This window comes from Pagrus major, chromosome 22 (genome assembly GCF_040436345.1).
Source record: "Pagrus major chromosome 22, Pma_NU_1.0".
NCBI lineage: Eukaryota > Metazoa > Chordata > Actinopteri > Spariformes > Sparidae > Pagrus > Pagrus major.
Window position 1 is genome coordinate 9,255,860 of NC_133236.1, and position 24,289 is coordinate 9,280,148.

The 24,289-nt window shown below is 39.4% G+C and overlaps 1 protein-coding gene and 1 long non-coding RNA gene across 2 annotated transcripts; one reads left to right on the forward strand and one right to left on the reverse strand.

Moving 5' to 3' along the window:
- Positions 1 to 622: 622 nt before the first annotated feature.
- e2f6 (E2F transcription factor 6) lies at positions 623 to 5,956 on the forward strand. The gene is made up of 9 exons (XM_073492776.1): positions 623 to 851; positions 1,957 to 2,268; positions 2,465 to 2,505; positions 2,628 to 2,686; positions 2,861 to 3,047; positions 3,482 to 3,636; positions 4,534 to 4,649; positions 4,926 to 5,073; positions 5,293 to 5,956. Exons 1-9 carry the CDS (start codon positions 726 to 728, stop codon positions 5,328 to 5,330), a joined length of 1,182 nt encoding a protein of 393 aa, XP_073348877.1. The 5' UTR covers positions 623 to 725; the 3' UTR covers positions 5,331 to 5,956.
- Positions 5,957 to 22,443: 16,487 nt separating this feature from the next.
- On the reverse strand, positions 22,444 to 23,797 carry LOC141018241 (uncharacterized). Its single transcript, XR_012180710.1, has 3 exons — positions 23,534 to 23,797; positions 23,400 to 23,443; positions 22,444 to 23,122 (listed from the first exon to the last, which is right to left on the reverse strand). It is a non-coding gene; the product is annotated as an uncharacterized lncRNA (long non-coding RNA).
- Between the last annotated feature and the right edge of the window lie 492 nt (positions 23,798 to 24,289).

A 24,289-nucleotide genomic window follows, 5' to 3' on the forward strand; every position in this document is an offset into this window, starting at 1 on the left:
TTTGCTAATTGGCAAGACATTGCCGGGACGTCTCACCAACGTCTTCCCACTTAACAAATGCTCCCCATACTTTCCAACATGAATTATATTAGCTGGGTCAACATCTGCGAGATGTATGTGTACTATCTGGGGAATTAATGTAAAGTGCTAAATAAAGAGGGTGCAAATTATTGTGTTGTGTTTTCTGAGAATGAAAAATAAAAAATACAATTATTTGATACAAAAAAAACCCTGTTGCATTTAACTTATTATTTTGTTATTTTCATTCTTTAAATGGCACCAGAATGCAGGAAACACAGTCAATTTGTTTTGGCAGTAGGACCCCCAGAACCCTGCTTTGGTTACAAAATCCTCCGTATTGTTTGGTCTTAAGGTTGACAGTAATGTGAATACTGAATAAAAACAAAACAGGATTTTTTGGTCAATGTACTTTTGTTCAAGTACATTAAAATTTCAAGTAAATCAGTGGATAAATGTACATGAATAAGTAAACGTGTGTGACACAAAATGGACGGTAGAGTGCGCAAATTTGGCGCCATCACTCTGCCAGGTTTCCCTCCATTGTTGTATTTCCGGGTCAAAAACACGCCCCTTCCGGTCTGAGACGCCTGTGAAACACGACGTAAACAAACACCGTGTGACTGTGGCGCTTATTTCAGAATCCAAACTGTGCTAAACGGGATAGCCCGACTCGGCTCGGTTTGGGTGGAGAAGTGTCGGTTAGCATGGTGAAGTGTGTCGTCTCTGGGTGTCCGAACCGCGTGGTGACCGTTAACGCGAACAACCGGGGGGTCCTCAACCGACCGCCGAAGAGGTTCTTCAACTTCCCCAAAGACCCAACACGAGTCAAGGTGAGTTCTGGAGACATGAGTCGACCTCAAACTAAGACATGGTTGTGTAGGTGGCGTTAATACCTGGATAAAGGATTCCTTCTTTTATCCTCTTCTTCCCGGCTAGCTAACTTGATGCTAACATGAAGTAGCTAACCTAACTACCTGTGATTAAAGGACCAACTTACACACGTTAGTGGCATGTTCTGGCCCATTAGTTAACCAGTGGGCCAGAACAAATAAGTAATGACCAGTTTTTAAATCAGTTAATTATTTCTGAAATTGATTAAATGTCTAGGGAGCCGTTAGTTTCAGTTCACTTCTAGGCAACAACGACAGTCAGAACTGAGATCTGACCTGTCTTGTTGAAAAGATTTCAGTGGTGGAAGAAGTACTGACGTCTTTTATTTAAACAAAGGTATGCAACAATGAAAAGGTCACCTGCTTTTAAGCAAAGGTCCGGCTACTAATTGGTTTGGGCTATACTCAGACAAGTTACTCCCATACTTGAACTGTTGCATAGACTGAAAACAAATAACATAAAACAATGTAAACACAACTAAAAATATTCTAGGTATAAACAAAACAAAACTGTTCTACTTGTTCTAATACTTGCCTTTACCCACTTCGTTATTATATCCACATTACTGATGTATCAAAACTCTCATTCTGATACTATTTTGTGAAAGGACCAGGAGTCATTCCTATAATACTGTTGCAATACTGATATTGAAGTCGGGTCTATTGGGTCAAAAATATTGTTATGTTTGATTTTGTCGCCCCGTCCTGGCATTAATGATATTTCAAAATCTTGAGGTATATATCATGTATTGGGATATGGCCTAGAAATATTTTGATATGAATTTAAGGTCATGCAAAAGAAAAGAAACAGTGTTTTGTTTCTGTGATGTGTCAATAGATTTCATGATATTCATGACATCCACGCTCTAAAGGCTCTGAATTCTTGATTTTGGGCCACAGACATTACAAAAACATGACTGCGGTGTTAGTTGACATCAGGGATCTGAAATGGAATCGGAAATCAGAAAAGCTAATAAACATCTGTAAATATCCAGTGTAAAATAATACAGCAGAAGGCAGTAACACTGATGATGACCTTGTTCAGGTATGGCTGGCGGCTCTGAGGGAGACGGACAAGCAGGACTCTACAGAGCAGCATTTAATCTGTGAAGACCACTTCCTTCCGGAGGACATCTCCAAAAATGGGGTCAACAACGACGCCATTCCCATCATGCCTCCCTGCCTGGATGGGCCCATGGGCATGATCAGCCCCTGGGGAGCAGAGTCATCTGAGGAAGAGGACCAGTGGGGTGGTGGAGATGATGATGATGATGACGACGCTCCTGCTAATGTGGAACCTCTGGCACCAGAACCTCCTCCTCCAACAGAACCTCCTGCAGTGGATCCACCACAGCAGGTCAGAAAAACAGACATAATGTGTATTAACACCCAAAATATTCATTAAAATGCCTGACAGAATTCATGTAACCAATGATTTGATTTGCTAAATTAAAAATTTCTCCCAACTTTCGGCAAATAATCAAGTATTTCCCTCTTATCAGATGTAATGAGAGCAGCTTTAACCTGCTCTGTTTTCACTTTCTAAATTTTAGTGTCCAGCTGCCGGGATGACTTCAGAGGCCAAGACGACCGGGTAAAGAAACCTCTCTGCTTCTGTTTTTTCCTCATACATGTTAACAGACTGCAGGTTTCTGTAATGATCTTGACAGAAAAGACAAATTTGACTTAAAGTTGAGTAAGATGTTTTCTTTCCAGCGTCAACCCTGATCAGAAGAAAGAGGTGAACCACACTAAGAGAGTCGGCCACAGACAGGGTGCGTGCTTCTGTTTTTTAATTGAATAATTTTTCAGGAGTTTCGCTGTAACAACTTTGTTCTAACAAGATCTGGTTATAGAACCTCAACAGTTTGGAGTTTGAATCAGAAGATGATGTATAAATAAAAGTTTGTTTTGTTTTTGGCTGTAACTGTGTGTTGTGTTGTATCCAGATGTGTCCCTGGGCGTGCTGACGCGGCGTTTCCTGGACCAGATGCTGGCGGCTCCTGACAACTCGCTGGACATCAGGCAGGTGATCATCGACCTGCAGACCCGCAGGAGGCGTATCTATGACATCACCAACGTCATGGAAGGCATCAGCCTCGTCGAGAGGCAGTCGGCCAACAAGTTCAAGTGGATGTGAGTGAACAGATGAAAGCATGTGTTTGCATTATTGTTCACTGTGCAGGTTACATTAATATATTTGTGTTTTATGAACTCAATACACAAAAAAATGCTAAACAATCCATTAAACATGGGTTTGGGGTTGTAACTCAGAGAAAACAAGTTATTTGCAGCTTAATTTCTTTGTAGGCTGAATGATGGTTTGTAAAAATAATAATCAGATCAACGTTTCCCGAACGTTGACTGCTTTGGGAGCGGACCCGCCAGAGATATTGTGTCTTGAATCATACCAAGCACTAGCTACTCCTTCTTACTACTTTTCACTCAGTCTGTCCTCCATCAGTGAATGGAGTTTGCTCAGCTGTCATCAGATGGCTCCAGGTTTTATGGGGACTTTATGAGATTATAATCTTTACATTAAACCTGCTCTCTTCCTGTCGTCGGTCCAGAGGAAAGTCTCAGATCTCCAGCTTTCTGTGGAACGATGAGGAGACGTTTGAGAGAGAGATGGAGAACCTGAAGCTGGTGGAGGAAACCTTGGACACCCTCATCAAAAGATGCGCTCAGCAGCTCTTCGACATGACCGACGACACGGAAAGCGCTTCATATCCTTTCACATCAGACCCAGTTTTAGACGAGCAGTAGTGCTGCTGCTAATTAAGGCTTTCCATTCATCATTCATGAGCTCTTTACTGCTGCAGGAACTTAACGACCTGAATACCAGAGCTTCTCATAACCTGAACTTAAAGAGCACAGAAGGCATTGGTTCTTGGTTTAGCCTTGCATTTACGCTGAGTTTTAATCAGGATGTTTTGATTGGACGTTGTTGAAAATTTTGGATTCAGGAAACGTTGTCTTTTTTATTTGCTGTTTAGTATGACGGTGCACCTCAGTTGTGGGACAGACAATAGCGAAAAAAATGGTGTTTATATTGATTTTCTTTCAGGTGTACATATATGACTTTTAATCATCAGTATCTTTGCTAATGATTGCATCATTGGCTCCAGCAAACCGAACATAGTGAAGCATGAGGCTGCTGAAGAAGCAGATTTTTCCATCTGGAGATGGTGGAGGCCAATACCACAGCTAAAGGAGAGTGAATATTGGACTTGTAATAATCAGGTGCACACAAACATGGCTCCAAATGAATAATGATTTATCTCTGTACCTGTGTAGAAAGTTTTGTTTATCACAAGTTTTCCATATTATCTGTATTGGATTCAGTGATGTGTTTACAGCTTGCTTTACTGCCCCCAAGTGGCCAAAACTGCTAAAATCTACCAACAGTGGTTTTGATCCAGTTACCAATATTAGACATTTTATTTTAATGACTCTGATTAATATGTCACATTATGCACCGAGGCCGATGAGGAAGGAGAAACAGGTTTCAACCACAAGTTCTAAACCATCAATTAAACCAGAAGGCCGAAATATACATGCATATGTATATTTTTAACTAAGGAGCTAACTACTAAGCAGGTTTTCCTTAACCGTGCCTTCACGTCGGCCTACGTGACCTACGAGGACATCAGCCGGCTCGCAGCCTTCCAGGAGCAGACGCTGTTCGTTGTCAAAGCTCCAGAGGAAACCAAACTTGAGGTTCCTCCACCCAAGGAGGTAAAACAACCGAAGACAGAATCATCTTCAGGATTATCTGCTCTGTTCTGTCCTTTTTATCTGAGAAGATAAATGTGCTCTTTGTTTATTTTTTGAATAAAATTGATTATGCATTTAAGATCACATTTTGATAAACAGATAAACAGAAATTTCATGTTTACTTGAGATGTATTGATATGAGACATATCATACTCATTTTTAGGAGATTAAAATATAGACCTTGTTGATATTACAGATTGTATTTCATGTAGGTCTTCTGTGTTTGTGTTGACACAGGACAACATCCAGGTCCACCTGAAGGGGGAGAGGGGTCCCATCATGGTGATGACCTGTGATATCGGGGCAGGAGACGTGACCGGAGAGAAGAGCAGCTGCTTCTTAAAACTGGAGGAGAGCCGCATAAAGACGAGCACGCTGCACACAGGTAACAAAACAAGTTATACAGGCTCTTAAAGTCCAAATATTTATAGATTTAAGCGGATTCATGTTGATATTCAGAGTGGAAGGTGTTATTTCACAATTAAAATAAACCTCTTTGATGATCTTATAACACTTTTTTTGCTCTTTACATTGATGCAGTATATCTGTGATAAGCTAAACATTGCTTATTATTTCCTTTCATTGTGTACTGTTGTTGTTGCAGATTCCTCGAGTCCACAGAACGCTGTGCAGAGCACGTAGCCACCAGGAGGCACCAGATATCCTCACGGTTCAGACACAACCTGGAGAAGCTACAGAACTTTGATGAGATCATCTCCAGGTTACCAGAAGGGTCGGATGTTGCACAGAGTGTCTGTTAAAGAGATTTCAACTGACGATATCAGTAATACTCAGCTGATGGCTGTTTATATCAGAAACACCAAAATCATCAAATCCAGACTGAGCAGGGGCAAATGAAGATGATTTGACAAGGACAACACTTCACATGGATCATTTTAATTTGCACCTCTGCAAACCTTTTTTTTATTGAACTCCTGGAGATGATGGTCCCGTTCAGCCCGGTCAGTCTGCTGAGCTCCTCACAGAGAATTCATGTCAACGATGAAGAGGATGACGACAGTTTAAGAGGGATGTTTGTAGCTTTATGTTTACAACAGAGAGCTGCAGTGTTTCTGGAGACTCTGTATTATATCATGATCATGTCCTGACTTACAGAATGTTGTATTATATTTTACTTTTCTCTGACTTTTCTTTGTATTCTGATTTAAAAATGTTTTTTCATCTTGGTTTGAACTTTATGTAATGGGGAATTCACCTTTAATCAATCAAAGACACTGTAATCAATAATAAACCGAACTTGTATGAAACTTAGAAATGAGTGTGTTTCCTGTCACCAGTCTGCAGTATTAAAGGGGCACTATGTAGTTTTGGAGAAGAAATTCAAACTTGGAACAATGTTAATGAGGTAATAACACAAACTTAGAAATATTAATCCTTTCCATAAGTGAATAAACAAGCTGTTCTCAGAGGAAAATAAGGTCCCTAGCACACTGAAGCTAGATAGGTGGCAGGGTCCGCCACATATAAACAAAGTAAAACAATGAAACTGTTGTCCTTTAAGTTTAGTTTTTTTATTTAGTTTAAAAAAAATCAGTCAATGAAGATCTTTCTCTTATTAAAAACTATCCCCAAAACTACACAGTGCTCCTTTAAGGTTGCATGTCTGAATCCCTGAGGCAGCAGGAGAATAATGGAAGATCTTGACTATTTTGGCGCAGTGTGTACAGATATCATGTTGGACCCTGCACACTTCAGAGGTGACCTTTGACCTCTGTGGCTCAACCTGCCAACAGACTCCATCCCTAGACATATGGGGCAATAAATTATTTATCAAATTAAAAATTATACTTGATTACTCTCATTTTGCCTGTGGACAGGAACATTATGGCTGCCAGGCACAGTGTCTGTGTGTGTGTGTGTGTGTGTGTGTGTTTTCCATGAGTACCACCACAACATCCAAACCTCAAGTCGAACCCATGCAGGCCAGAGTCTCTCCTCTATCCATCAAACTGTCAGAACGACCTGCAGAGATACCTTGAGCCGTCTTATATTTTAGGTTGTAGGTTTGTAGGTGACGCTTTAGGGGCTCATACTGACAGTGACAGAAGGAAAAAACTTCAATGTTACAAGAAAGAGTGAACAGGAAAGAGTGAGAGTGATCGAAGACAATCTGGCAGGGAGGGACTATAATAGCATAATAACTAGGCATGTGACTTAGATTGATGAAAGAAAACCTTTAATAAAACTGATCATAGAGCTACAGGTGGTTAATCGAGCCATTCAGCACAGCTATGCCAAGTGCTGCTGTATGCTGCTGAGAGCTAAATGCTAACGGCATCAAGGCAACATGCTTGTAATGAAAATGTTGGCATGAGAACACAGTACATGATCTATTTTAACGGGTAGGATTACCCAAAATTATTATAAATTATTACATTTTATATATATACATATATATATATATATATTTTTATATATATATATATATATATATATATATATATATATATATATATATATATATATATATATATATAAAGTATCTCTGATTGTGATTGTGATATATGGTATGTAATATGGGTAGGTCTTTAATTTGGCACGTCTGTTAAAACAATGTGACTTTATCTCATAATGTGACTTTTTAACTTGTAATTTGAACTTTTTATCTCATAATGTTACTTTTTATCTCAATTTGATTTTTTTTATCTCAGAATTTTGACTTACAATGGAAATATTTATTCAACAAGCTGAATTTTCATCTTTTCTTTCTTTAACTGGTGGAAACAGGCTTCCACAGGATGTGGCAGGGGCTTCCCCCTTTCTCTCTCGTTTATTATTTATTTATTGATCTCTGGCCCTAACGTCAGGTATTTTAGACCCACACACAGTGAAGACTATAAGTGGAGCTCTTGTAGAAACACCTGCTGCACACACACAAATCCCACAGTTTACATCTGTCAATTCAAATAAACTTTATTGGCATGAATGAAGTTACATTACTGACACATTTAAATGACATATTATTGAATGACGACATTTTACACAAGAAAAGGCCTTTTCATTTCAAGGTAATAGCTGCATTATTTGACTCATAAATAAAATTAATAATAAATCATCCAAACTGCATTTTCTCCTTCAAAACTGCTCATTCTGTGACTTAATTAAAATGAAAAAGAAAAGGACGTTTTAGATTAAATTTTCAAAAGATGCCCCAGCAAATAGTTACCAAAATTCAATTTGAAATGTCAAATTTGAGTCAAAAAATGCAGCTATATTCTGAAAATGAAAAAGAATTTCTGTTAATCCATTTTAATTTAGATTATGGTCCAGATTTGCTTCCATAAAAATCAAGATCTGAGCCGCTTATAGATCTGATCTCTGTTACTACAGAGTCCTACTACTATTAGGACACTCCCAAAAAATGTGATAGTGACCTGCAGACATGTTACCACACATTCTCCAGCAATGGCCATATTTGGATTTGTTACTGCAGGATTGTTTTATTCTGAGAGTAATGAAAAACCTTACAGTGTTTTTCCAGGTGAATTCCCTCCAGATACCTGAACTTGAGGTGTTTGACTGTGTCTTACAGATATGTATTCATTTTCAGTCATTTGTATGCTAGCTTCCGTCTCCCATCTTGATTTAATATACATTGCAGAAAGGCCCCTTTCCAGTTATAGAGATGAACAAATCCTGGAGATAAGTTTTCTGTTAATTTGACCTTTTATTGGAGAGACAGAGATGAGTCTGATTAGGGTATTCATTGATGCATTTACTTTTAATATTATTGTCGAAGCCTCCTGTAATATTTCTGTGTCTAGTTCTTTTTCCCATTTCACTTTAACATATTCACTATCGTTCCCTTTCTGCCTCTGAAGACCCTGGTGTAGTTTAGACATAGTTTTTTGTGTTTATAAGCTTGAATTATCACTGCATTACCCTCCTCAGAGAATTCTGGTTTTATCTGTTTTTCATATATTATTATTATCTTATTTGTAGATACCTGGAGAAATCATTAACATTTAGTGGAAATTCCCCTGATTTTGCTCAGACCTCAGACGATCAGATGATCACTGAAAATGTGGAATATGAAATAACTACATGATTGTCTTTGTAAAGAACCGAAGCGGTGGTTTAACATGTTTTGTGTAATCTAATCGTTGACGGGGTAGAAACCGATGGATGGTAGCAAAAATAAATATACTCAATACCTACATTGTTATGGTCCTTCAAAGGGAATGAATGTAACTTCTCCTTTTTCTTGTTTTCACCTGTTTTGTTTCAGTATTCTGAGAGACAAAATGGGCTCCAATGTATCCATCGAGTCCACCTCATCTTCCCAGATGAAACCCGTCCAGCTCCCCAGCGGATATGAGGTCCTGGAAGTTCTGGGAGAGGGCTGCTTCGGAAAGGTGGTGAAATGTTGGAAAGAGGACATCAAGCAGACTGTGGCTGTGAAGATTCCTAAATTCTTCTACGAGGACACCATCAATGAGGTAGGAGGTGTTGATTTTGATGTTCACGGTTGTAAAAGATATTGTATAGTCAGAGGTGCAGTAAGTACATTATGAAGACTTCACACGTTAACACATTAACTGACTGTAAAAACTAATCATGTCAAACTTGCCGTGTGTCTCCAGATTTCCATGCTGAGACGGTTCAAGCGCCTCAAACTCGACCGACACAACATCGTCGAGTTCATCGATTGCTTTGTGACCGAACATGGAAGGGCAATCGTGTTTGAGGCGCTGGTTTTCAGGCTAGGCGACTACCTTAAAAAGACAAGTTTTGCGCCTATGCGTCTGATTGACATCAGCACCGTCATCCAGCAGGTATGAACTCAGCACCATCAGATGGAAAGCAAAGCACTGAGCACTCTGTCACTTTTAGGCTTTGGTACATTCTTACTGACCTTGTACTTTCAGATGGCTACAGCATTTGAGGCGCTGAAAGGGATTGGGGTGATCCACGGTGACGTGCACCTCCACAACATCATGATGGTGAATCACCAAACACGACCCTTCAGAGTCAAGCTCATTGACTTCGGTATTGCCATTTCCAGATCAGAAGCCAGCCAGGGCGCGCTCCTGCAACCACTGTCTTTTAGGTAGGGTTCATTATTTTTATTATTACACTGGAGTGAGTTAGTAGTTTACCATTTATTGCTCCCTTCCCAAGTCTGACAATGTAAATATCCTGTGTAATGTTTCTCTTCCACATTCAGGTCTCCAGAAATCATGTTGGGCTGTCCTTTTTCTGAGGCCATTGACATGTGGTCCCTGGGCTGTCTGATGTTCGTCACAATCTGTGGCAAACTACCGTTCAATGGATTCTCATTGTTCAATGGAGAGTATGAAATAGTAAGTCACCTACTATATTCAGAGAGTCCGTCAGTTACTCATACTTGCGTGTCTTCACTTGTGCTTGTGGTTTTGCTCTAATTAGCGATCAATGTACATCCCACATGTATGATGAGAAATCTAAAGCTGGGACTCAAAAGGAAATTTAAAGAAAATAGGGAATGAGAAACCATCTTGGTGTTTTGTTCAAACAGATGAAAAAATACTCTAAGTTTACTTTGAGTGTGACAGAAGGAAGTAATCTGATGTTTAGTGGTTCAAAGAACTTTGTACCTTAGCTACGATGGGAGGTGTTAGCATTAGCATGTAGTCAAAGAATGACCTGCCCTACTTTGCCTCTGATTGGCCAGTCTCATTCCTCGTGCCTGAACCAAACCAACCAATGAGAACTGGCCATTCAGATACGGAGAGTCATTACTTTGCCCTCCTGAGAACAATATTTTGCTTCCTCTTGCATATTTTGATGTAATGCTGTGTTTAATCTCCAGCTGCAGAGCATCATTGATCTCCTGGGTCAGCCAGAGGACCGTCTTCTCAGTGCCGGTCTAAAGACAAAGAACTACTTTAACCGGACTGGGTCCAACAGCTGGGAGCTCAAGGTACCACAGTGAACCTTCTCTGACCTTTAATCTTTGATCAAAATATTTTCTTGTTAACATTTCCCAACATTTAACAGTCGATCATTCAGACTGATTTTGAACCACTTTGAACCTTCTTTCAGACATCTATGGAGTATCACAGATATCACCTAATCCGTGCCAACAAGGACCAGCTCCAGTCTCTGGACGATCTCAAAGAAGTAAGTGTGAAGTAACTTTCATCGTCACTATGATCGATTGTCTTTTCATGATGCTGGATTTGACCGTTGTTCCCTCAACTAGATGCGTCTTGAGGAAAATCATGAAGCTGAGGCCGCAGAGCGAGAGCAGTGCATCGAGCTCCTGAAGGCCATGCTGAAGATGGATGCGGATGAGAGGATCACTCCCCGTGAAGTCCTCACTCATCCATTTATTACCAAAGACTACCCAAAGTAAGTGTGTGTGTGAGATGTGAGTCCTGTAGGTGGTGCTTTGTTAGTTAGTGATGATTTATCATTTGATCCGTGTCCTGTCGTGTTTCTGGGACATCAGAGTAACAGTGAGTGTGTCTTTTTGTAGCAATGGGGCTTTGGCAGCAGCATCCCATCCCGGCTGCACTCCACCTCCAGAAATTCCACCATTAGGTGTGATCCTGGTTCGGCCTGCGGCAACTGAGAACACACTGCTGCTGGAAGGTCTGGGCAGCAAAGTCAGGTGAGATGTCTTCCTCTGGTCACGACACCCATTTCTCAGATGAGAAAATAGTTCAGATCACCAGAAAGAATAGCAGAGAAATGATGTTTGAAGATGTCATGACAATAACAGGATCATTCTGTGTGTGTGTTTTCATATTCAGTGGCAGGACTTACATTGTCAAGATCTCAGGAAGTTCTGCCTTCACTTCCTCGAGTGAGGACTTTGACTGTGAGCCTGCTGCCCCTCCTCTGACGGATGATGACGTCATCAACATCCGACCGTACCGCTGCACTCCATATCCCACATTTCTACCATCAGGTGTGATCCTGGTTCGGCCTGCGACAGCCCAGCGCATGCTGCTGGAAGACCAGGAGAGTGCAGTCAGGTGAGACACGACAGCTAGATCAAGATCTTTACTTCAGGAGGTTTTGGTCCGCTGGATCCTCAGAAAAAACAAGAATGAAAAGTTTCTTGTTGCAGCTTTAAGATGTGATGACAATAACAGGAATAACACTAACTTTTTTGTGGAGTTTTCAGTTTTCAGTCTGGCCTGAACGAGACGTCAGGGTCCTCAGTGACCAACACTGAAAGTAGCATGAAGTCCTCAATATGTGAGGACTCAGGCTCATGTGGTAAGTAACAGTCATCTCTACTTGCGTCTGAACTGTTGTGCACTTTGGAGTACGGCTGAGGTCTTTAATGTCCTTTGACTTTCAGAAAACATGGGGACAAAGAAGAAGCGTCAGAGGAAGAAGAATCGCTTCAGACGCATCTTCTCCTGGATGAGGAAGACCTTCAGTTCATGTTGTACCTGTGCTGAGGAGGATTAGGGAATCACCAAAAGACTTCCCAAAGTAAGTGTGTGTGTGAGATGTGAGTCCTGTAGGTGGTGCTTTGTTAGTTAGTGATGATTTATCATTTGATCGGTGTTCTGTCGTGTATGTTAAGTAGTTGAATCTGTAACAAACCGTCACTTTTTTCTTAACCAGTCATATATTTTGTCTATATCTGCTGTCATATAAATGCAGTGAAGTACAATATATCCCTAAGTGAATATAATATATTAGTCCTGGTACAAGTGTCTCAAAAGCAGCTTCTTTACAATGTGTGTGACCAGAAACTCCACTGACAATCCTGACCTCCTCCTCCCGACCCTGCTGTGCTGGAACTGAACACCCGGCCTGAGCCTGTGCCTGCACACAGAGGACGTGGTGGACGTCTGCAAGACGCTTACATCCAGGCAAAGGTGAGATACTAAGTATAGGTTAGGCAAAGATGTCATTAGAAGTAGATCACTGTCTGTATTGATACAGATATTTGCCAATGGTCGGTGCTTTGTGGCAAAAGAAGGCAGTAAAATGTTCATTTTAATGTAAGATGACTTTGTTTTCCTGAATGTAATGTCTGTATTCTTCTGTGTCTTCATGTATGGAGGAAGGGTGCCATGGGTTTATTAAATGTCTCTCTCTCTGTCTCTCTCTCTCTCTTTCTCTCTGTCTCCACAGTTCCTGCCGTATCAGTGGCCCGTGTACGGCGTCCTGATACTCGCAGCAGCAACCGTCAGTCACCCTGCTGCTCCTCCACACACAGTAAGACCCTGGTTCACCACACACTCTGAACATCTCCACTGTTTGGTTGCAGCAGACAGCATGTTCAGTGCTGTAGGAGAAGGATATCAGTGTAGGAACAGTTACAGCTTTCCAGGACAAACACAAGTAAAATCTGACTTTGTCAGGTCCCTTAGAAAAATGGCACATTTTAGAATTATTTAAAGTAAAGTGAAGCTGTGTGCTCTTGAAGCTCAGTTGTATGTTTTGTGAGGGATTCGGGTGCCAGGCTGAGGCCAAGTACATCTTAACATTAAACAACTCTGCAGGTTAATTACATCAGTAAAACAGTAAAATTAGCCATCATTTCTTAGACAGTCTATCATGCCAACAAATAATTTGTTACATGATAAATCTAAAACCTACAGTTCACAGGTGGATGTTGTTTATTTTTTTAGCTAGTCAGCTAGTCAGAGGTGAAGCAGTTTTAATCAAGTTAGGACTCATTCAATGCTGCATTGTGGAGGACTGAAACCGCCAAATCATAATATATTAAGAAATTAATGTGTTTCAATAAACAAAAACATAATATTAAAAATTAATGGAGGCATTAGTCAGTAAATAAAACAAAAATTGATAATTGTGTAATGTACTTCTGTATTTCATTATGTATTTTTTCCTGATTTGCATTATGGAGGAAAAATGGTGAAGGAAATGTAGAAGAAAATATACTGAAATAACTAAGTTAGTGGATTTAACTGGGGAGCAAACGAAAAGTAATTGTGAGGGTAAATCCTGACACCTGGTGGACACATGACACCATTGCAGCTCGTCTAAGTACCTGTTCTGTGTGTTTGTGTCTCCAGTGTAACAAGGTACCAGTGGTGAGGCTCCCTGGAGGCTTCGACCACAACCTGCAGTGTGTTGCAATGATGTAAGTAACACACACGAATGCAAACAAACACACCAGTGCACACAGCTATAGAGCTTCAGTTTTCGTCACACACACACACACACACACACACACACACACACACACACACACACACACACACACTCTTTCTACTGTCTAATCATGTGTGTATCTGACTTGTTATCTGTGTAGGAATGGAGAGCTGTTGTTCGCTCCTCCAGCTGGGGTTTTCCCTCCTCCTGATTTCCCTGCTGCTCCTCAGCCGAGTACCTCCAACTCAAAGTAAGTTTGCTGTGGACACTTTTGAGTGTGTGTGTGTGTGTGTGTGTGTGTGTGTGTGTGTGTATGTGTGTGTGCTAACGATCAGTGTGTTTTCCGTCTGTCCACAGTGGAAGTCACTGTCAGCGGAGGAGCAGGCCGTTTACCACCAACAGGCCGACAGAGAGAGAGAGCTCCCCGCCCAGAGACACCCCCGGCTGGTCTGTCAGCCAGAACTATGTAAGTACACACTGCTCACACACAACTCATACATGTTTACATCACCACATACATCACTGGACAAGAGTCACTGCAAACAGTTTTTATTGGCTGATGTCAGATGGTGCAGAGAGGACTGTCATGTGAAATGTGATGAAAACTAGAAGACGTTTGATTGTTAAACTACATTAATTTTTCAAACAAGGAAATGTATTTCAAGGTATTTAGTTCAAGTATTTCAACACTTTGGAGTGCCATTGAACATTTACATGAATACAAAGTTCAGGATCATTACAGATGACAAATTGTACATTTTATTTTATTTTTACAGTGGGGAAGGCAATACGCCATGTTTAGATAGATGTTAAGATGTATGTATAGATAGATGTTAAGATGTATGTATAGATGTATGTATAGATAGATGTTAAGATATATGTATAGATAGATGTTAAGATGTATGTTTAGATAGATGTCAAGATGTATGTATAAATAGATGTTAAGATGTATGTTTAGATAGATGTTAAGATGTATGTATAGATGTATGTATAGATAGATGTTAAGATGTATGTATAGATGTATGTATAGATAGATGTTAAGATGTATGTATAGATAGATGTTAAGATGTATGTATAGATGTTAAGATGTATGTTTAGATAGATGTTAAGATGTATGTATAGATAGATGTTAAGATGTATGTATAGATAGATGTTAAGATGTATGTATAGATGTATGTATAGATAGATGTTAAGATGTATGTATAGATGTATGTATAGATAGATGTTAAGATGTATGTATAGATGTATGTGTAGATAGATGTATAGATGTATGTATAGATAGATGTTAAGATGTATGTATAGATGTATGTATAGATAGATGTTAAGATGTATGTTTAGATAGATGTTAAGATGTATGTATAGGTGTATGTATAGATAGATGTTAAGATGTATGTATAGATGTATGTATAGATAGATAGATGTTAAGATGTATGTATAGATAGTAGGGATGTAACGGTTACCGGTGCCACGGTAAACCACAGTAAAATTCCCGTAGGTGAAGGTTACCGTTTAAGTTTTAATTACCATGGTAACCGACGTGGTACCATGGTGTGGAAAACTCGCGAGAAACTTTATCCAAGTCTCCCTACGCAGGCGCAGCGTGCAACGTGCGCTTGTTATGTAGTGAAGAAGACATGGTGGAGGGAGGACGTGATAGTAGCGGCCCTCAAGGCATTTTTCCGCCTTCAAAGAGAACCAAATCTGAAGTCTGGGCGTATTTTGGTTATTATAAGAATGCTCAGGGACAGCTGGTCGAGGATGGCAGCCCTATCTGCAGGAGCTGCAAGAAGAAAGTTGTTGCGAGGGGCGGCAACACATCCAATTTACTTACTTATTTGCGCAACCATTGCCCTCAACTGTTAAGTGAATGCAAGGTAAATTACCCTTAAGAACAGGTGCATGATGTGTGTCTGTCGAGTTTTCTCTGTCTAATTTGCTGTCACTAATGCAAACTGACCAGATAGTGGTATAACTGAATGAAGTTGATCTGTGATTTTGCACGTTATCTGAACCGCTTATTAATTGTAGATTTTATTTTTTAAAGTCGACCTAATAATTCTCCAAATATTGATGCAGAGCTGTAGGGAAGAAGATTTGAGACAAACACGTACTGGGTGGACTGAGTTAGTGAATGCAAACTGACTGAGATGACTGACTTTCATCTGAGCTCCGTTCACCGGAGCAGCGTCTACCTGTGGCTCAGCAGCCATTAGACCAATCATCAGTCCATTGACAACAGACGAGCAAGCAGACAGAGACAGACAGCCAATATATATAAGTAATATCAGAAATATATAATACTTGTGGATTATTTGTAGAATAGACTATATATAAAGAATAATATAAAATGGTGAATATAACAAGTGTCTAGATAGAGATAAGAGCCAAAATAGAGTATTCATAATTAATTTCACAATAATCCTTTTTGTTTTGATCTAAAAAATTATCCAACCTGTTTCTCACAAAAGTGATATGAGTTTTGTGATCTGTTGGTTGCACCCTTAGTATTAAGTAACAATGACAGTAATAATTAATAATGACATTTTCTATTCATTTTTTTCACAGAGAGGGTCTGCTGGCCAATCGAGTGCTACTGCCAGTACATCTCATTCTACCTCTGTAACGCAGACATTAAAGGACGCATTTCAAAAACAGGCTGCTTATACCCTAACCCTTTTAATATATAATAAATCTATTTAAATATAAATCTTGGTGAAATTATTTCAATTTATCAGTGTATCAGTGTTTTTTCAACATTTTGAAGACATTTTAAAAATACCGCGGTATACCAATAACCGTGATAATTTTGGTCACTATTACCGTGGTGAGAAATTTTCATACCAGATGTTGAGATGTATGTATAGATGTATGTATAGATAGATAGATGTTAAGATGTATGTATAGATGTATGTATAGATAGATGTTAAGATGTATGTATAGATGTATGTATAGATAGATGTTAAGATGTATGTATAGATGTATGTATAGATGTTAAGATGTATGCATAGATGTATGTATAGATAGATGTTAAGATGTATGTATAGATGTATGTATAGATAGATGTTAAGATGTATGTATAGATGTATGTATAGATGTTAAGATGTATGCATAGATGTATGTATAGATAGATGTTAAGATGTATGTATAGATAGATGTTAAGATGTATGTATAGATGTATGTATAGATAGATGTTAAGATGTATGTATAGATGTATGTATAGATAGATGTTAAGATGTATGGATGTATGTATAGATAGATGTAAAGATTGATGTATAGGTAGCTAAGATTGTTACCATCATTTCAGTAAATCATTTTAAACTATATTTAATCAGCTCAATATGATTAATTTTCTGCAATTACATGGTAAATACACCAAAAACTTCTGTTGCATCACACTGACTTATATTTTAGTTTTTTCAAAATGATGTTATTTTTTCAGTTTTACTAATTGGTAACTACAGAATATATAAAGCTGTGTTTAACATGTTTATATGTATTTATATAATACAGTATTATGTGTATGTATTACATACACAGTATATATACTTGAACATGTATATGATGGCAGTCTGGAGTTCCAATGATTTCTACAACTCTCATTTTTATGGAATGAGAGGAACACAAACTACTTTGTCACGAAAAACATTCATGAAGTTCGGTTCAATCATTCATTTTATTATAGGTCTGGGTCAGAAATAGCTGTAAGTAATTATCAACTGCCTTAAAATGCAGTCATAAATCAAATGAGGAGGAAACAAGTGGTGTGAGACTGTTATTTTAAGTCCAACAGCACATCTTTTACACACATTTAATGAAACACACACTGCAGATAAGATTTTGTTAGATGCTAGTTGACTAGTGAATAGTAGCTAGCTAACACTTGCATTAACATTAACTGGCTCAAGTTGCTTACTAGCAGATAAACTGGGTAAAAATAATACATATTATAGACCATCTCTAACTTTTTTAAAGAGAAACAAGCTCTACGCTAAAAATAGGGAAGGAAATGTAGAAAAAAATATACTGATATAACTAAGTTAGTGGATTTAAATAGGGGGAAACGTATACAGAAATAAATGCATTAAACATGCATTAATAAATAAATACATTTTAAAATGAATAAAATTAAAATCAGAAAGCAAATGAAAAAGTGAAATAATAAAAAGGTAAATAAATACAAAAGAAAATGAAAACAGAAATATGTCACATTTTATAAATTAATTAAGTATTTTTGGTGCATTTAATGGCGTTCATTTATTTTGGCACTTTCAGTCCTCCACAGTCCCTCAGCAGAAACATGCAGACATGTCACGCTGAATGCTGTAGACTCTCCAGATGTGTTTTAATCCCACAGATGTGACAGCAGCTCATTGAAAGACTCTTCAATATCGAAGATTATAATTAATTGTGAGGGGAAATCCTGACACCTGATGGACACATGACACCATCGCAGCTCGTCCGACCACCTGTTCTGTGTGTTTGTGGCTCCGGGATAACAACGTACCAGTGGTGAGGCTCCCTGAAGGCTCCAACCAAAACCTGCAGTGTGTTGGAATAATGTAAGTAACACACACATGAATGCAAACAAACACACCAGCTATAGAGCTTCAGTTTGCATCATCTCTCTCACTCACACACACACACACACACACACACACACACACACACACAGGGTGACAACTCGGCTTGTAGTTGGGAGTGGGCCATAACGCGTGCTGATGGGTAACATGTTGCATCCCAGCGTGTCTTTCTGAAACAGCAGTGGGTTGCTCAGGGCTGATGACGCCAATCGAGACTATGAATAACACACACACACGCACACACACACACACGGAAAGGAGTCCACCTCGTGCGTCACAACTATTATAAACGCCACCAGCCTGTCTCCCCCACATACAGTCAGGGCTGCAGAGTCGTCATCTGTTCTTATGTTGCAGGATGAAATTATTCCTGAAAGAATTTCAACTGTTTTTCTGCCATAACAAGCATCCAGAGGAATTACAACACAGAGAAATAATAACCCTACTACCATGTCTAAGTGTCATCATTTTAATAACTCATAAATTTCAGAAATATTTTAGGGCTGCACCTATTACTCGATCAATATAACAACAAATTTACCCAATATAACATGTTAAAACTTGTAACTTATATTTCAATATTTTATTCAATCATCAACAAACAAATGTGATAAAGTATGCACTGTAGGGCATTATTCACCAGAAAAACAATAGCCCAGTCTTTACTGGTAATCTGTGTAATCCTAATATATATTACGTTTGGGTGGGGACAAAAAGTAAACAGGACTTATATTCACATTGGATCCGGTGTTGTGGCGAAAACGCAGGTTTTCCCATTCATTTTAATGAGGGTAGTCTGTTTTGGCTGTGGTGGTGCGTGCCTGCAGAACGTCACGTTGCGAGGCCAATTACGTCACAACGCTGCGCGAAGGCTGTCCCAATTCGAAGGCTCCTTCAAATGCACCCCACAAATGGGGCCTTCTTTTCCCTCTTTTTGGAGGACGCACGGCTACTATCCTTCACAGCCTCCCATATCCCCAGATTCTTTGCGCGCCGCTGCTCAGTCCCGAAAAAGAAGAGGGAAAGAAAGAAAATGGCGACATCAAGTGGCGCAGACATGACATTTAAATGTAGGTATTGGGTTTATACTCAGTTTTTACTCATTTGAAAATCCAATGCCAGATATGTTAAACTTCAAGGAACCTTAAAGGTCCCACAGTATACTGTTTTTCATCAATTTCACACAGCTGTCAAAGGTCCAACAACACTGTATTCGAAATGTATTGCCCCAAACCCATCAGTGGTCCTGAATTTCAGCTGTCTAAAAGTCGCTCAACTGAGCTCTACTGAGAGCAGGCTGTTTCTGTGCCTGCACCTTTAATGAAATGAGCTCCGTCTGTCAACGCCTGCCTTGCCTGCTGCACGCTAGGATGCCGCTTACGCTAGCATACGCTAATGTTTACGGTGGATGTATCGCTATGGCTCGCGAGATGCTGTCGTTCAACTGGTTGTATAAGCTTAATAAGCCAACACTCAGGAATTTGTGTCCACCATTACATGAGAGACTCCCCGCTCCCCAACACAACCACCCAGCTCCCATCCCCCACTGACCTGCAACAGGTAACATCTAAAAACAGCTAGCGAAAGCTGTGTTTGTCTCCAACACAAGTCTCCAAACTCTTGGACACTGTTCGCATAGTCTCTGTCTCCAGTCTGTACATGTTTCCAGACTTTTCACTGTGACAGCCAAGCTCCCTCGTAATATTATATATAACATTAAACTCACTTCAAACGCCATTGCATAGCGAACCGAAGCGGAGCTAACTAGTTAGCCAATTTCAAGCTGACTTCACCATACTCGTAGGCAACTGTAAATACTATCACGTGGCGACACTTACCTGTGGCAGTTGCTGGGTCCCTTATGGTTGGGACTAGGGATGTCACGATTACTCGATTTCACAATTAATTGCGGTATTATGCGCTACGATTAATTGATCCTAACGTTTCCTGAATACCGTCAGAAAATATTATGCCAGAACCATAGTTAAGGGCAACTCAAATGGAACGAAAACAAAGTTACGCAACACCCACGTGTTGCCGCGCCCACGTGTGTTGCTTTGTTTTGGTCCCTGCAAGTTGCAGAAGAGAGGCGTGCCTGTGGGGAAAATGGCAGAAGAGTTATTCCCCCTGACCAAACGTGTTAAGTCAGCCGTGTGGGAATATTTTGGATACAGGAAAAATGACCAGGGTGTCGTTTTTGAGGACGGCTTGCCAGCATGTAAATCATGTTATAAAAAAATTGTAGTCAAAGGAGGAAACACATCGAATATGTTTCACCACCTGCGGGACAACCACCCGACTTTGTTTGCCAAAATAAAGGTAAATACACAGTAACATCAAAATACGTCAATGTTTTCCTAACGTTGCATTTAATTGGTAGGAAATTAAATGTTAGCGTGTCATTTGCACTTAATTGTGTACGAGTACGACACGGGTTCGCCTTTCAGTGCAGCGTGAGGTCAATCGCTTTTTTTTCCTTTATTTATTTTTTTTGTCATCGGACAGTTGCAGTGTCAGTGTGCAGTGACCTGTAGAAGAAAACGCCGTGTAGTCAAGGTCCTCACTCAGTCAGTGAACATTTAGCGTTACCTCCTTTTGCTTTCTCCAATCTGTGCGTAAACGTTGGGCTTGTGCTTCCAGCTCGATCCAGTGCTTGTACACTTGTGCTTCCAGTCGGTTTCATGTTTTACTAATTTGTTTATGTCATTGTAATTTAAACATAAAATAAATTAACCAAAATAATAGATAATTTTTATATGTGGCCACATAAAATCAGACAAATGATTAAAACGATTAAAAATAAACTTAAACATCTGGTATAGATGACAATTGATGACTTAAATAATTTAAACAATTAATGATTGGTCCTATATAAATAGATACTTAAATATACAAATACAAATATTGGGTCATATAATTAGTAATATAATTATACTTTGACAGTCAACATAAGTCATACAGCCCAAACAAAGCTCTTGTTTGGTTACTTGACTTTGTTGCTATATATTTTTGTTATGTTGGCATCAAAAGATAGAAAAAAAGGAAACTTTAAGACCTTCAAGGAGTGTTCATGTGATTTTAAATATGAATAGAGTTGTGAAATCAATCAACGCATAATAATCATGATTATCGTAATATCGTGATAAATTCTCTGACAATAATCGTACTAAGGAAAACTGTAATTGTGACATCCCTAGTTGGGACTGATCTTTTTATGAGGGTCAGTGTCGAGGCAAAGCCAGCTTTGTACTGACCCTCGTTACTGAAGCAGTCCGATGTGAAGCGGTCAGCACACACAAACAGACTTACAGGAACCGTAGCTGGCACGTTGTCGTTAAAAATTAAACGCAACCACTGTCTCTTCTGTTCTTCTGTAGCTGGGACAGAATATAGGCACTTATGTTGATTTTTACAACCAACAACAATTTGCGTGTCTAGCTCTGAGCGACAACATTGTGAAACACTGCTATCTTACCGCTGGACACACCGAACTTCACCTCAGGGATGAACGCCCCCCGCTCGGATATCTCTGGGGAGAGGGGGGAGTGTTTTCGGCCTATGCAAATCACTTCTGTCGTTACGTAAGGACAGGAGCTGAATCTGAACAGTCTGTAGGAGCCCCGTTTTACCAGCGGGTGGGCTGCAGAGACCATGCAGGACTCGTTTGCTTTCCTCATTCTGGGAGTTGGTAGGCTCAGGAAGGACCAGTTTATATATGTAGAGACAAGAGAAAACCTGTTTTTCATAATATGGGACCTTTAAAACCTCAAAATTTGTGTGTGACGCTGGTAATGCTTAGCTTGATGCCTTTGGAAGTAAAGCCTTAAAAGCCTTCACTTTCAAAATGTTAAACGTTCAGAGGTTGACTTATATCTTATTGTGACTGTGGAGATGTTATAGACTATTTTTACTTCATATACATAAAAGGACCAAGATGAACACATTTTGATTAGGCTGTGATCCCTGCTTTATTTCCAGACTGTAAATCTGTAAAGTCTAGTTAAACATTTGGATTGAATAAAAAGCTAAGTTTAGGATTATTATTATTAAGATTATATATTTTTTAATATGTTGTGGCGAAGTTAGTAGGAAGAAGGTCTCATGAGACAGACCTTTACATTCAAGGCAGATTCCATGCAACTTCCACAATTCAACACCAGGGCAGCAGAGTTATTGACATTAGCCAGACTATTATACACAAACATTTGATGAACGTCATTACCCGCTATATCATATTCGGCCATGGTGGCACAATGTAAAACTTATATTAATGCTTATTTAACACACACATCCTTAGAACATAACAGGACACAACCACAACACTCAGAACATGTACAGAAAGTAATAAAACGAAACATATCTGAACAATAACAGTAATATGAGTATCCCACATTACACTCCCATGAGTCATTGTGCCACCTAGCCCTCAGTCTGGTACTCCTCCAGTCACTACAATATTATATAACAAGACGTTGGCTCTACCCCGGAGCCACAGCTGCCAATGTTACTGACTCCATTAAGGCTGAAAACACATTCAAACACACACACAAATATGTGAACAACAATGCTAAATGAAAATGAGTTAAAATGAGTTCTTCTGCACACAGAGACATGAAACTGAGCTCAAGCTGCTGCAGCTTCAACAACAAGCAGGAAATCTTCAAATCAGCTCTGAACTCTTCAGTGGAGTCTGACAGAGGCAGAAGTGTCTCCACAGTTTTCATATTTCATCACACCATCATCTTCATCTTCATCATGATCCCCCTGTGAAACACAGCACAAACAAACTGTCACTCTGACACACTTTAACTGACAACTTTCACATCATTGACCCACATTTAACACAAGAAATAAAATAATCTGACAACACCTGAACGCACCATCACTTACTGTTACTTGTATATATATTTATATATGTGTGTGTGTATATATATTATCCCAAAAGTGCTCCAAATGTTCCTCCCAGCTGACTGTTGATGTTTATAAACTGAGTCAGCTGAACCTGAATGCACCACCAGCTGCTGTCTGATCTGATCTTTACCTGGCTGGCTGCTGCACCTGAACGCCTCACTGGTCTTTGGTTCCCTGGAAAATAAAGCACAGAGTAACATTTCCGCTCTAAACTGACAGTTTGTGTTCATCAGTCCAAACAAATGTTGGTGTGAATTTTCTCACCTCGAGCTCTGATGAGAAGAACAGTAATCACAGTAATTAGGACGAGTTCAGCCACACGCAGAACCAACATGATGTAGTCGACAACAGAACAATCTGTACGAGCTGTGGAGCAGAAACATCATGTCAGAGAACAAAGTTATCATCAAACATCAGGAGCACAACATGTGTTTAGTCATGTCAGTGACGTGGCTCTGGGGATGGAAATGTCAGGCGGTCGCTGACACACTGTACTAAGATAACAGCTGCAGACTCGTCTCATTAATGTGGATTTGAAATCATTCGGATACTTAAACATTTTTTTTTGATCTGTGAAAATCTAATTTAAGTGATTCATGGAAATAAAAGTTGCTTCTCATGTTAGAAACAACATTCTGGCTGCAGCTTCCTGTTTAGTTCCAAAATCATTTCCCTAAAAGAGAAGAAGATTACAAGTGACTTTCAGAAGTGTTTAAATAATCATTTGATAGTTTTAACTCGTGACTACATGGCTGAAGGTTGATCAAATCCTTCAAAACATTTTATGTCTTACAAAATGTTTGTTTGCTTTTGTAATTGGTTGTGTATGAATGCAAATATTTCAAAATAATATTTGTCTACAGCCACTGTGTCGAGCATTTCATAACATTCAACCATTTACTGATGAAACAACACAAACCAGAAAACACAGACACAGAGTGTCTGTCAGCATCTAAAAGATGTTAACTGTGAGTTTAGTGGTCAGAGAGAGAGAGAGAGAGAGACAGAGAGAGGGAGAGA